Source organism: Coturnix japonica, unplaced genomic scaffold (assembly GCF_054131305.1).
Source record: "Coturnix japonica strain WE unplaced genomic scaffold, WE-NBRP24 Scf111, whole genome shotgun sequence".
Classification (NCBI taxonomy): Eukaryota; Metazoa; Chordata; class Aves; order Galliformes; family Phasianidae; genus Coturnix; species Coturnix japonica.
Genome location: NW_028189014.1, coordinates 36509 through 51554, shown reverse-complemented (window position 1 = coordinate 51554; position 15046 = coordinate 36509). Strand labels below are relative to the sequence as shown.

The window sequence follows — 15046 nt, the reverse complement described above, 5'->3', positions numbered from 1 at the left end:
ATGCAATGCACTGCAATGCAAAGCAAAGCAGGCCCGTGCACTGCCATGCAATGAAGGCCTGCTGCAATGCAATGCAAAGCAAAGCAATGGAGGCCCATGCACTGCCGTGCAATGCAATGCAACTCAACACAATGCAATGCAAAGCAAAGCAATGGAGGCCCGTGCAATGCAATACAGTGCAATGCAATGCAGGCCCATGCAATGCAATGCAAAGCAAAGCAATGCAGGCCCGTGTAATGCAACTCAACGCAGTGCAAAGCAAAGCAAAGCAACGGAGGCCCGTGCAATGCAATGCAAAGCAAAGAAATGAAGGCCCGTTGCAATGCAATACAGTGCAATGCAATGCAGGCCCGTGCAATGCAATGCAATGCAAAGCAATGAAGGCCCGTGCAATGCAAAGCAAAGCAACGGCAGCCCATGCAAAGCAAAGCAATGGAGGCCCATGTACTGCCGTGCAATGCAATGCAGGCCCGTGCAATGCAAAGCAAAGCAACGGAGGCCCGTGCAATGCAAAGCAAAGAAACAGAGGCCCGTGCAATGCAATGCAATGCAATGAAGGCCTGTTGCAATTCAATGCAAAGCAAAGCAATGGAGGCCCGTGCACGGCAAAGCAAAGAAACGGAGGCCCGTGCAATGCAATACAGTGCAATGCAATGCAGGCCCGTGCAACGCAAAGCAAAGCAACGGAGGCCCGTGCAATGCAAAGCAAAGCAATGAAGGCCCGTTGCAATGCACTGCAAAGCAAAGCAATGCAGGCCCGTGCAATGCAATACAGTGCAACTCAATGCAATGCAAAGCAGAGCAACGGAGGCCTGTGCAATGCAATGCAATACAAAGCAAAGCAATGGACGCTTGTGCACTGCACTGCACTGCACTGCAATGTAAAGCAAAGCAATGCAACACAACGGTGGCCCGTGCAATGCAAAGCAAAACCACGGAAGCCCGTGCAAGTCAACGCAATGCAAAGCAAAGCAATGCAGGCCCATGCAATGCACTGCAACACAACGGAGGCCCGTGCAAAGCAGTGCAAAGCAGGCCCATGCAATGCAAAGCAAAGAAACGGAGGCCCGTGCAGTGCAATGCAATGAAGGCCCGTGCAATGCAAATCAAAGCAATGAAGGCCCGTTGCAATGCACTGCAAAGCAAAGCAACAGAGGCCCATGCACGGCAAAGCAAAGAAACGGAGGCCCGTGCAATGCAATGCAATGCAATGCAAAGCAATGCAGGCCCGTGCAATGCAAAGCAAAGCAACGGCAGCCCATGCAAAGCAAAGCAATGGAGGCCCATGCACTGCCGTGCAATGCAATGCAGGCCCGTGCAATGCAAAGCAACGCAAAGCAAAGCAAAGCAAAGCAAAGCAAAGCAACACAGGCCCGTGCAACACAATACAGTGATACAGTGCAATGCAATGCAGGCCCGTGCAATGCAATGCAATGCGATGAAGGCCCGTTGCAATGCAATACAATGCAATGCAATGCAGGCCCATGCAATGCAATGCAATGCAAAGCAAGTCCGTCCCGCTCAGCGCTGCTGCATTTCCCGCGCTCCCCCCCCCCTCCCCCCCCCCAGCTTCGTTCTGTTCCTTCCGTGTGTAACGGGGGGGGTCTATAATAAGGGGGAGGGTCTATAAAGGGGGGGTGTTATATAGGGGATGGGGGGGTCAATAATAAGGGGGGGGTCTATAATAAGGGGGGGTGTTATAAAGGGGATGGGGGGGTCAATAATAAGGGGGGGGTCTATAAAGGGGGGGTGTTATATAGGGGATGGGGGGTCAATAATAAGGGGGGGGTCAATAACAAGGGGGGGGGTCTTTAATAAGGAGGGGGGTCTATGAGAAGGGGGGGTCAATAATAAGGGGGGGTCTATAATAATACGGGGGGGTCAATAATAAGAGGGGGGATCTATAATAAGGGGGGGAGCAATAAAGGTGGGGGGGGTCAATAATAAGGGGGGGGGTCTATAAAGGTATGGGAGGGTCGATAATGGGGAGGGTCTATAAAGTTGGGGGGGAGGATAATAAGGGGGGGTCTATAATAAGGAGGGGGGCTATAAAGGTGGGGTGGTCAATAATAACGGGGAGGGGCCTATAGAGGTGGGGGGGGTCTATAATAAGAGGGGGGGGTTAATAATAAGGTGGGTGGTCTATAAAGATGGGGGGGGGTCAATAATAAAGGGGGGTCCATAATAAGGGGGGGGGGTCTATAAATTGGGGGGTCTATAGAGGGGAGGTCTATAAAGATGAGGAGGGTCAATAATAAGGGGGGGGTCCATAACAAGGGGGTGTCAATAATAAGGGGGGAGGGTCAATAATAAGGGGGTGTCTATAAAGATGGGGGGGGGGTCAATAATAAGGGGGGAGGGGGTCAATAACAAGATAGAGGGATTTATAATGGGGGGGGTCTATAAAGGTGGGGGGGGTCTATAATAAGGGGGGAGGATCGATAACAAGGGGGGGTCAGTAATAAGGGTGTAGGGTCAATAACAAGGGGGGAGGTCAATAATAGATGGGGGTCTATAACAAGGGGAGGGTCTATAATAATGGGATCTATAAAGGGGGGGGTCTATAAAGGGGGAGGGAGGGTCAATAATAAGGGGGGAGGGTCGATAATAAGGGGGGGGTCAATAAAGGGGGGGTCTATAATGGGGGGGTCTATAATGGGGGGGGTCTATAACGGGGGGGTCTATAAAGGGAGGGGTCTATAACGGGGGGGGTCTATAGATGGGGGATCTATAACGGGGGGGGTCTATAACAAGGGGGGGGTCTCTAATGGGGGGGGGTCTATAACGGGGGGTCTATAACGGGGGGGTCTATAAGGAGGGGGTCTATAACGGGGGGGGTCTATAACGGGGGGGGTCTATAACAAGGGGGAAGTCTATAACGGGGGGGTCTCTAATGGGGGGGGTCTATAAAGGGAGGGGTCTATGGGGGGGGTCTATAGATGGGGGGTCTCTAATGGGGGGGTCCTATAAAGGGGGGGGTCCTATAAGGGGGGGGTTTATAACGGGGGAGGGTCTATAACAAGGGGGGGGTCTATAAGGAGGGGGTCTATAATAAGGGGGGGGGTCTATAACGGGGAGGGTCCTATAAGGGGGGGTCTATAACGGGGGGGGGTCTATAACGGGGAGGGTCCTATAAGGGGGGGGTCTATAACAAGGGGGGGGGGTCTATAACGGGGGGGGGTCTATAACAAGGGGGGGGTCTATAAGGAGGGGGTCTATAACGGGGGGGGGTCGTGACTCACCGTCGGCGAAGCGCCGGGGTCAGCGCGGGGGGGGGGGGCGGCGCGGAGCGGGCGGGCATCGATGGGGGGGGAGGGGGCGAGGGAGGGGGGGGTTATAATATAAAGGAACCGAACGAGAAACGGGACCGAGAAACGGACACGGAGATAAAGGGGGGGGGCGGGGGGGGGAGGGGTTATGGGGGGGGTGGGGTTATGGGGGAAATGGCGGGAGAGAGAAAAGGGGGGGGGGAGGAAAAGGGAGGGACCATTCAGGGCTATGGGGGGGGTGGGATGTACCATTGGAATGGGGGGGAAGGAACCATTCATTGCTATGGGGGGGGAAGGAACCATTCATTGCTATGGGGGGGGGAAGAAACCATTCATTGCTATGGGGGGGGATAGACAGGGAGGGTCCATTCATGGCTATGGGGGGTGAGGGTCCATTCATTGCAATGGGGGGGGGAACAGGGAACGGGGAGGGTCCATTCATGGCTATGGGGGGGTGGGATGTACCATTGTAATGGGGGGGGGAAGGGACCATTCATGGCTATGGGGGGTGGGAGATGGGGAGGGTCCATTCATGGCTATGGGGGGGGGGGAAGGAACCATTCATTACAATGGGGGGGGGAAGGAACCATTCATGGCTATGGGGGGGATAAACCATTGTAATGGGGGGGGGTGGAGGTTCCATTCATGGTTATGGGGGGGGGTTAGGGACCATTCATTGCAATGGGGAGGGGGGCAGACAGGGAGGGTCCATTCATGGCTATGGGGGAGGTGGGATGTACCATTGTAATGGGAGGATGGGGGGAGGGTCCATTCATTGCAATGGGGGGGAACAGGGAACGGGGAGGGTCCATTCATGGCTATGGGGGTGGGGGGAGACGGGGAGGGTCCATTCATGACTATGGGGGGGTGGGATGTACCATTGCAATGGGGGGATGGGGGGATGGGGGGAGGAAGGAACCATTCATTGCAATGGGGGGGAATGTGGGGAGGGACCATTCATGGCTATGGGGGGGGGGAGACGGGGAGGGTCCATTCATGGCTATGGGGGGTGAGGGTCCATTCATTGCAATGGGGTTGGGATAAACCATTGCAATGGGGGGATGGGGGGGGAGGGGAGGAGTGAGGGGGGGGAGGGATTATGGGGGGGGTGGGGTTATGGGGGAAATGGCGGGAGAGAGAAAAGGGGGGGGGGAGGAAAAGGGAGGGACCATTCAGGGCTATGGGGGGGTGGGATGTACCATTGTAATGGGGGGGGAAGGAACCATTCATGGCTATGGGGGGAGGGCCCATTCATTGTAATGGGGGGGGGAAATAGGGAACAGGGAGGGTCCATTCATGGCTATGGGGGGGTGGGATGTACCATTGTAATGGGGGGGAAGGAACCATTCATTGCTATGGGGGGGGGATAGACAGGGAGGGTCCATTCATGGCTATGGGGGGTGAGGGTCCATTCATTGCAATGGGGAAGGGGGATATACCATTGCAATAGGGGGATGGGGGTTATGGGGGGGGTGGGGTTATGGGGGAAATGGCGGGAGAGAGAAAAGGGGGGGGGGAGGAAAAGGGAGGGACCATTAAGGGTTATGGGGGGGTGGGATGTACCATTGTAATGGGGGGATGGGGGGAGGGTCCATTCATTGCAATGGGGGGGAACAGGGAACGGGGAGGGTCCATTCATGGCTATGGGGAGGGGGAATAGGGGGAACCATTCAGTGTTATGGGGGGGTGGGATGTACCATTGTAATGGGGGGGGGAGGAACCATTCATGGCTATGGGGGGAGGGCCCATTCATTGCAATGGGGGGGGGAAATAGGGAACAGGGAGGGTCCATTCATGGCTATGGGGGGGGTGGGATGTACCATTGTAATTGGGGGGTGGGGGGGAGAAAGGGAGGGTCTATTCATGGCTATGTGGGGGGGAGGAAAAGGGAGGGACCATTCAGGGTTATGGGGGGGTGGGATGTACCATTGTAATGGGGGGGAAAGGAACCATTCATTGCTATGGGGGGGGATAGACAGGGAGGGTCCATTCATGGCTATGGGGGGTGAGGGCCCATTCATTGCAATGGGGGGGAATAGGGAACGGGGAGGGTCCATTCATGGCTATGGGGGGGGTGGGATGTACCATTGTAATGGGGGGGAAAGGAACCATTCATTGCTATGGGGGGGGATAGACAGGGAGGGTCCATTCATGGCTATGGGGGGTGAGGGTCCATTCATTGCAATGGGGGGGGAGACGGGGAGGGTCCATTCATGGCTATGGGGGGGTGGGATATACCATTGTAATGGGGGGGTTGGGGGAGACGGGGAGGAACCATTCATTGCAATGGGGGGAGGGCCCATTCATGGCTATGGAGGGGGTATATACCATTGTAATGGGGGGAGATAGGGAGGGTCCATTCATGGTTATGGGGGGGGTGGGATGTACCATTGTAATGGGGGGGGTGAAGGTTCCATTCATGGCTATGGAGGGTGGGAGATGGGGAGGGTCCATTCAGGGCTATGGGGGGGGGGAGATGGGGAGGGTCCATTCATGGCTATGGGGGGTGGGATGTACCATTGTAATGGGGGGGTGGGGGGGAAGGAACCATTCATTGCAATGGGGGGTGGGATATACCATTGCAATGAGGGGGGGGAGATGGGGAGGGTCCATTCATGGCTATGGAGGGGGGAACAGGGAACAGGGAGGGTCCATTCATTTCAATTGGGGGGGGGGAGATAGGGAGGGTCTATTCATGGCTATGGGGGGTGGGATATACCATTGTAATGGGGGGGTGGGGGGGAAGGAACCATTCATTTCAATGGGGGGGGGCAGAGACAGGGAGGGTCCATTCAGGGCTATGGGGGGGGAGGGAAAGGGGGACAGACCATTCATTGCAATGGGGGGGGGGGGAAACAGGGAACAAGGCGGGTCCATTCATGGCTATGGGGAGTGGGATAAACCATTGCAATGGGGGGGGGGTGGATGTGGGGTGTCCCATTGTGGGAATGGGGGGGGTTATGGGGCACACCACTGTGGGGTGGATGGGGGGGGGGGGGGGGGAACAGCCCTATAGGGCCCCGCTCCCCCACGTGGCAGAAAAACCCTATTTCCTCTTCCTGTTTTGGGGCGGAAACGGCCACGTGTGGGTCCTATAGGGCCTATATGAACCCTATATGAACACGGTAAGGGTCCCTATAGGGCCCCACTGATCCTATAGGGCCCCACAGATCCTATAGGGCCCCATCCACAGTTCTTTATATGACCCCATTCTGCGGTCCCTATAGGGCCCCATAGATCCTATAGGGCCCCATAGATCCTATAGGGCCCCATAGATCCTATAGGGCCCCACTGATCCTATAGGGCCCCATCCACAGTTCATTATATGGCCCCATTAAGAGGTGCCTATAGGGCCCCATAGATCCTATAGGGCCCCACTGATCCTATAGGGCCCCACAGATCCTATAGGGCCCCATAGATCCTATAGGGCCCCACTGATCCTATAGGGCCCCACAGATCCTATAGGGCCCCATTCACAGTTCATTATATGGCCCCATTAAGAGGTGCCTATAGGGCCCCATAGATCCTATAGGGCCCCACTGATCCTATAGGGCCCCACTGATCCTATAGGGCCCCATAGATCCTATAGGGCCCCACTGATCCTATAGGGCCCCATTCACAGTTCATTATATGGCCCCATTCTGCGGTCCCTATAGGGCCCCATAGATCCTATAGGGCCCCACAGATCCTATAGGGCCCCATCCACAGTTCATTATATGGCCCCATTCTGTGGTCCCTATAGGGCCCCATAGATCCTATAGGGCCCCACTGATCCTATAGGGCCCCACAGATCCTATAGGGCCCCATTCACAGTTCCTTATATGGCCCCATTCTGCAGTCCCTATAGGGCCCCATAGATCCTATAGGGCCCCATAGATCCTATAGGGCCCCATCCACAGTTCATTATATGGCCCCATTAAGAGGTGCCTATAGGGCCCCATAGATCCTATAGGGCCCCACTGATCCTATAGGGCCCCACTGATCCTATAGGGCCCCACAGATCCTATAGGGCCCCATCCACAGTTCTTTATATGACCCCATTAAGAGGTGCCTATAGGGCCCCACAGATCCTATAGGGCCCCATTCACAGTTCCTTATATGACCCCATTCTGAGGTCCCTATAGGGCCCCATAGATCCTATAGGGCCCCATCCACCCCATAGAGGGGTCCCCATATGGCCCCATACAGCCCCATTGATGGGACCCCATATGGCCCCATCCACCCCATAGACCCCATAGAACCCCATAGACCCCATAGAGCCCCATAGACCCCATAGAGCCCCATCCACCCCATAGAGGAGACCCCATATGGCCCCATAGAGCCCCATAGACTCCATAGAGCCCCATAGACCCCATAGACCCCATAGAACCCCATAGACCCCATAGAGCCCCATAGAGCCCATAGAGCCCCATAGAGCCCATAGAACCCCATAGAGCCCCATAGACCCCATAGAGCCCCATAGACCCCATAGACCCCATAGAACCCCATAGAGCCCCATAGACCCCATAGAGCCCCATAGAGCCTATAGAGCCCCATAGAACCCATAGACCCCCATCGACCCCATACAGCCCCATCCACCCCATAGAGCCCCATAGACCCCATAGACCACATAGAGCCCCATAGACCCCATAGACCCCATAGAGCCCCATATGGCCCCATCCACCCCATAGACCCCATAGAGCCCCATAGACCCCATAGACCCCCATAGAACCCCATAGACCCCATAGACCCCATAGACCCCATAGAGCCCCATATGGCCCCATCCACCCCATAGAGGAGACCCCATATGGCCCCATAGAGCCCCATAGACCCCATCCACCCCATACAGCCCCATAGACCACATAGAGCCCCATAGACCCCATAGACCCCATAGACCCCATAGAGCCCCATATGGCCCCATCCACCCCATATGGCCCCATAGAGCCCATAGACCCCCATAGAGCCCCATAGACCCCATAGAGCCCCATATGGCCCCATCCACCCCATATGGCCCCATAGAACCCATAGACCCCATAGAACCCCATAGAACCCCATAGACCCCATAGACCCCATAGAGCCCCATAGACCCCATAGAGCCCCATAGAGCCCCATAGACCCCATAGAGCCCCATAGAGCCCATAGAACCCCATAGACCCCATAGAGCCCCATAGAACCCCATAGACCCCATAGAGCCCCATAGACCCCATAGAGGGACCCCCTAAATCCCCCCCAAACACACCGAGTCAGGCAGCAAAAAAAGCCCCATTTTAATGCCATTTTCACCCAAAAATGGGGGGGGGGGTCACTTAAAATCCCATTAAACCCCCCCCCCTATTTCCCCTCCCCCCCCCCCCCCCACCGCGTGCCCGCACGCTGAGCGAGGATTCCATGCCCCCCCCCCATATAAAACCTACATTAAACCCCCCCCCATATAAAATCCCTTCCATATAAAATCCCTTTTCCATATAAAATCCCCCATATAAAACCTACATTAAACCCCCCCCCCCCCATATAAACAACCCCCCACCCCCCCAAATCTAACCCTATAATGACAATGTGGGGGGGGGGGTTATGGGGTGGGGGGGGTTATAGGGTGGGGGGGTGGGATTATGGGGTGTGGGGGGGTTATGGGATGGGGGGGGTTATGGGATGGGGGGGGTTATGGGGTAGTGGGGGGGTTATGGGGTGGGGGGGGTTATGGGGTGTGGGGGGGTTATGGGATGGGGGGGGTTATGGGGTAGTGGGGGGGTTATGGGGTGGGGGGGTTATGGGGTTGGGGGGGGGGTTATGGGGTTGGGGGGGGGTTATAGGGTGGGGGGGTTATGGGGTGGGAGGGGGTTATGGGGTGGGGATGGGGGGTTATAGGGTGGGGGGGTGGGATTATGGGTTGGGGGGGGGAGGTTATGGGGTGGGGATGGGGGGTTATGGGGTGGGGGGGGAGGTTATGGGTTGGGGGGGGTTATGGGATGGGGGGGGTTATGGGGTTGGGGGGGGGAGGTTATGGGGTGGGGGGGGTTATGGGGTGGGGATGGGGGGTTATGGGGTTGGGGGGGTTATAGGGTGGGGGGGTGGGATTATGGGGTGTGGGGGGGGATGAGGTTATGGGGTGGGGGGGGTTATGGGGTAGTGGGGGGGTTATGGGGTTGGGGGGGGTCCGGGCTTATGGGGTGGGGGGACAAGGGAGGGGGTTATGGGGTGGGGATGGGGGGTTATGGGGTTGGGGGGGGTTATGGGATGGGGGGGGTTATGGGGTTGGGGGGGGGGGTTATAGGGTGGGGGGGTGGGATTATGGGTTGGGGGGGGGAGGTTATGGGGTGGGGATGGGGGGGTTATGGGGATGGGGGGTTATGGGGTGGGGATGGGGGGTTATGGGTTGGGGGGGGCTTATGGAGTTGGGGGGGGTTATAGGGTGGGGGTTGGGCTTATGGGTTGGGGGGGGAGGTTATGGGGTGGGGATGGGGGGTTATGGGGTGGGGGGGGGTTATAGGGTGGGGGGGTGGGATTATAGGTTGGGGGGGGAGGTTATGGGGTGTGGGGGGTTATGGGGGGGTTATGGGGTGGGGATGGGAGGGGTTATGGGGTGGGGGGCTTGGGCTTATGGGGTGTGGGGGGGGATAAGGTTATGGGACGGGGATGGGGGGGTTATGGGGTGTGTCTATGGGGGGAGTTATGGGGTGGGGTTTATGGGGTTCCGGGGGGGTTATGGGGGAGTTATGGGGGGGGTTATGGGGCGTCTATGGGGCGGATGGGGGGGTTAATTCCCCACCAGGACCCGTCCGACCGGATCCGATGCCACGGGGGGGGGTAATTAATGAATGGGGTTAATTGGGGTCGGGCCCCTCGTACCTGATGGGGGGGTAATTAATGAATGGGGTTAATTGGGGTCGGGCCCCTCGTACCTGATGGGGGGGGGGTAATTAATGAATGGGGTTAATTGGGGTCGGGGATTAATTAATTAATTGGGATTGCTCGTACCTATGGGTCATGGCCATGGGGTCCCTATGGGATATATATGGGGTAGCCATAGGGTCCCTATGGGTCATGGCCATGGGGTCCCTATGGGATATATATGGGGTGGCCATAGGATCCCTATGGGTCATATATGGGGTGGCCATAGGGTCCCTATGGGTCATATATGGGGTGGCCATAGGGTCCCTATGGGACATATATGGGGTGGCCATAGGTTCCCTATGGGTCATATATGGGGTGACCATAGGGTCCCTATGGGTCATGGCCATGGGGTATCTGTGGGGTGGCCATAGGGTCCCTATGGGCTGTGGCCTATAGGGTGGCCATGGAGTACCTATGGGATATATATGGGGTGGCCATGGGGTCCCTATGGGTCATGGCCATGGGGTGGCCATAGGGTCCCTATGGGTCATATATGGGGTGGTCATGGAGTACCTATGGGTCATGGCCATGGGGTGACCATAGGGTCCCTATGGAACATATATGGGGTGGCCATAGGGTACCTATGGGTCATATATGGGGTGGCTATAGGGTACCTATGGGTTTTGGCCTATAGGGTGGCCATGGAGTACCTATGGGTCATGGCCATGGGGTGGCTATGGGGTGGCCATGGGGTCATGGCCATGGGGCATCTGTGGGGTGGCCATGGGGTCCCTATGGACATATATAGGGTGGCCATAGGGCGGCCATGGGGTCCCTATGGACATATATACGGTGGCCATAGGGTGGCCATGGGGTCCCTGTGGACATATATGGGGTGGCTATAGGGTCCCTATGGGTTTTGGCCTATAGGGTGGCCATGGAGTACCTATGGGTCATGGCCATGGGGTGGCTATGGGGTGGCCATGGGGTCATGGCCATGGGGTGGCTATGGGGTGGCCATGGGGTCCCTATGGACATATATAGGGTGGCCATAGGGTGGCCATGGGGTCCCTATGGACATATATGGGGTGGCTATAGGGTACCTATGGGTTTTGGCCTATAGGGTGGCCATGGAGTACCTATGGGTCATGGCCATGGGGCATCTGTGGGGCGGCCATAGGGTCCCTATGGACATATATAGGGTGGCCATAGGGTGGCCATAGGGTACCTATGGGACATATATGGGATGGTCATGAAGTACCTATGGGTCATGGCCATGGGGTGGCCATGGGGTGGCTGTGGGGTACCTATGGGACATCCATATGTATGGGGAATCCATGGGGTGTCCATGGAGAATCCATAGGGCATCCATAGGGCATCTCTGGAGCATCTATGGGGCACACATGGGGCTTCTATGGGGCATCTATGGGGCACCCAAGAAGTGCCTTCGGACCCATCTGTTGCCCATCTATGTGGCTCATATGGGGTCCCTATATGGCTTGTATGGGGTCCCTATGTGCCTTGCATGGGGTCCCTATGGGGCATCCATGGGGCACCCAAGAAGCCGCCATGGGGCACGTAGGAGCTGTCCATGGTCCATCTATGGGGCACCCATGGTCCATCCATGGTCCATCTATGGGGCACCCATGATCCATCCATCTATGGGGCACCCATGGTCCACCCATGGCCCATCTATGGGGCACCCATGGTCCATCCATCTATGGGGCACCCATGGTCCATCCATGGCCCATCTATGGGGCACCCATGGACCATCTATGGGGCACCCAAGGTCCATCTATGGGGCACCCAAGGTCCATCTATGGGGCACCCAAGGTCCATCCATCTATGGGGCACCCATGGTCCATCCAAGGTCCATCCAAGGTCCATCTATGGGGCACCCATGGTCCATTAATAGTCCATCCAAGGTCCATCCATCTATGGGGCACCCATGGTCCATCCATGGTTCATCTATGGGGCACCCAAGGTCCATCTATGGGGCACCCAAGGTCCATCCATCTATGGGGCACCCATGGTCCATTAATAGTCCATCCAAGGTCCATCTATGGGGCACCCATGGTCAATCCATGGTCCATCTATGGGGCACCCGTGGTCCATCTATAGTCCATCCAAGGTCCATCTATGGGGCACCCATGGTCCATCCATCTATGGGGCACCCATGGTCCATCCATGGTCCATCTATGGGGCACCCAAGGTCCATCCATCTATGGGGCACCCATGGTCCATCCATGGTCCATCTATGGGGCACCCATGGTCCATCCATCTATGGGGCACCCATGGTCCATCTATAGTCCATCCATGGTCCATCTATGGGGCACCCATTGTCCATCCATCTATGGGGCACCCATGGTCCATCCAAGGTCCATCTATGGGGCACCCATGGTCCATCCATGGCCCATCTATGGGGCACCTATAGTCCACCCATGGTCCATCTATGGGGCACCCATGGTCCATTAATAGTCCATCCAAGGTCCATCTATGGGGCACCCATGGTCCATCCATGGTCCATCTATGGGGCACCCATGGTCCATTAATAGTCCATCCAAGGTCCATCCATCTATGGGGCACCCAAGGTCCATCCATGGCCCATCTATGGGGCACCTATAGTCCACCCATGGTCCATCTATGGGGCACCCAAGGTCCATCTATGGGTCCCCCCTCACAGCTGTGTGGTGCAATGTGGGTCTCTCTGCACCCTCCGTCCCCGTGCCCCATAGACGCCGTGGGTCCCACGTGCCCCATTGCCCCCAAGCAGCAGCAGCAGAGCAGGCGTCGCATGTCTCGCCGCATGTCCTTACTGCGCAGCGTGTAGATGACGGGGTTGGCGGCCGAGTTGAGGGTGGCGAATGCGAAGCAATAATTGGCCCCATAGAGAAGCCGACACGAGCGGACGGGGCAGGCGGCGTCGAGGAGGAGGATGATGAAGGCGGGCAGCCAACACACGATGAAGGCTCCTAACACCATAGTGAGGGTCTGTAATAGGGCCAAGGTCTGCGATGCTGCAGTATCTGCATGGCTGGAGCGGACGATGCAATAAATGCGGGCGTAGAGGCCGACGATGGCGGCGAGGATGAGGGTGAAGATGGTGACGACGAAGAGCACGTAGCGCTTGGAGTAGAGGGGCAGCACGGTGGAGCAGTCCCTTATATCGCTAATACAATTCCACCCCATTATAGGTAACCCCGCCACGGCCCCCGCCACCAACCAACACGCCCCTATGAGGATCACCAGCCTCCAGCCCCAGCTGCCCCCATAGGGTTTGGGTTTGGAAATGGCCACGTGGCGCTCGATGGCGATGGCCAAGAGGCTGAACACCGACGCGGCCAAGGTGGCGAACGCCGTCCCTTCCCTTATAAACCATTGTAATGGGGTGAGGTGAAACGTGGCCGAACCCGATAACAAGATATTGGCCATAAAAGCCAAGCCGGCCAATAGGTCGGAAAAAGCCAAATTAGCGATAAAAATGAACATGGCCGAATGGAAACGCGGGTTACGGCAGATGGAAACCAGCACTAAGAGGTTCTCCAGGACGATGAGGCAGCAGACGAGGATGATGAGGGTGGAGATGAAGGTTTGGGTCAGGGAGGACGAGGAAGAGGATGAAGGGGATGAAGGGTCCGCGCTGCCCCCCTTGTGTAGTTGTAATGCTCGCGGATCTTGGCCGTGTTGAAGTAGTCCTTGTAGATGCTGCCCATGGCCGGGGCTATGGGGGGAGATATAGGGGGTTATGGGGTAAAATGGGGGGAGATATGGGGGGAGATATGGGGTTATGGGGGGAGATATGGGGTTATGGGGGGGAGATATGGGGTTATGGGGTGAAATGGGGGGAGATATGGGGCTATGGGGGGACAAGAAGTAGTCCTTGTAGATGCTGCCCATGGCCGGGGCTATGGGGGATATGGGGGGAGATATGGGGTTATGGGGGGGATAAGAGGGGATATGGGGGGAGATATGGGGGGAGATATGGGGTTATAGGGGGATATGGGGGAGATATGGGATTATGGGGGCAGATATGGGGGGAGATATGGGGCTATTGGGGGGCTATGGGGGGGAAATGGGGGATATGGGGGGAGTTATGGGGTTATGGGGGGAGATATGGGGTTATGGGGTGAGATATGGGGGGAGGATATGGGGTTATGGGGGATAATAGGGGATATGGGGGGAGATATGGGGTTATGGGGGGATATGGGGGGATATGGGGGTTATGGGGGGAGATATGGGGTTATGGGGTGAAATGGGGGAGATATGGGGTTATGGGTGGATATGGGGAGGATAAGAGCGGATATGGGGGGAGATATGGGGTTGTGGGGGGTATAAGAGGGGATATGGGGGGCTATGGGGGGATAAGAGGGGATATGGGGGATAAGAGGGGATATGGGGGGAGATATGGGGCTATGGGGGGATAATAGGGGATATGGGGGGAGATATGGGGTTATGGGGGAGATATGGGGTTATGGGGGGATATGGGGTTATGGGGGGAGATATGGGGGGAGATATGGGGTTATGGGGGGATAATAGGGGATATGGGGGAGATATGGGGTTATGGGGGGAGATATGGGGTTATGGGGGGATTATGGGGGAGATATGGGGTTATGGGGGGATAAGAGGGATATGGGGGGAGATATGGGGTTATGGGGGGTATAAGAGGGATATGGGGGGCTATGGGGGGGATAAGAGGGGATATGGGGGGATAAGAGGGGATATGGGGGGAGATATGGGGTTATGGGGGGATAATAGGGGATATGGGGGGAGATATGGGGTTATGGGTGGATATGGGGGGATAAGAGCGGATATGGGGGAGATATGGGGTTGTGGGGGGTATAAGAGGGATATGGGGGGCTATGGGGGGATAAGAGGGGATATGGGGGGATTAAGAGGGATATGGGGGGAGATATGGGGTATGGGGGATAATAGGGGATATGGGGAGATATGGGGTTAGGGGGGATAGG

The 15046-nt window shown here is 56.7% G+C and overlaps 2 protein-coding genes and 2 long non-coding RNA genes across 6 annotated transcripts in view; 2 read left to right on the top strand and 2 right to left on the bottom strand.

Annotated features, from left to right (window-relative positions):
• The window catches only part of DNMT1 (DNA methyltransferase 1), a 75464-nt gene extending 72044 nt beyond the window's left edge, over nt 1–3420 (bottom strand). Inside the window, exon 1 of the mRNA XM_085535207.1 lies at nt 3243–3420. Within this exon, the coding sequence (XP_085391333.1) occupies nt 3243–3301 (59 nt within the window). The 5' untranslated portion in view covers nt 3302–3420. The remainder of the gene's footprint in view (nt 1–3242) is intronic.
• Nucleotides 3421–6302: 2882 nt separating this feature from the next.
• Nucleotides 6303–13581, top strand: LOC146751216 (uncharacterized). The gene is made up of 2 exons (XR_014941775.1): nt 6303–6394; nt 13274–13581. It is a non-coding gene; the product is annotated as an uncharacterized LOC146751216 (long non-coding RNA).
• Nucleotides 11978–15046, bottom strand: part of S1PR2 (sphingosine-1-phosphate receptor 2) — a 3993-nt gene continuing 924 nt past the window's right edge. The window contains exons 2-3 of one of the 2 annotated variants that reach the window (XM_085535199.1): nt 12710–13800; nt 11978–12382 (exon numbers count right to left, since the gene is read on the bottom strand). In XM_085535199.1, the coding sequence (XP_085391325.1) occupies nt 12276–12382; nt 12710–13800 (1198 nt within the window). In that variant the 3' untranslated portion in view covers nt 11978–12275. Of the gene's footprint in view, nt 12383–12597; nt 13801–15046 lie in introns of those variants that run through there. The other variant, XM_085535200.1, reaches the window with a different exon arrangement.
• Nucleotides 12310–12748, top strand: LOC146751217 (uncharacterized). Of its 2 annotated transcripts, none has more exons than XR_014941776.1 (3): nt 12310–12398; nt 12458–12622; nt 12671–12748. It is a non-coding gene; the product is annotated as an uncharacterized LOC146751217 (long non-coding RNA). The 2 variants fall into 2 exon arrangements; XR_014941777.1 differs by having other exon boundaries at nt 12458–12589; nt 12671–12746.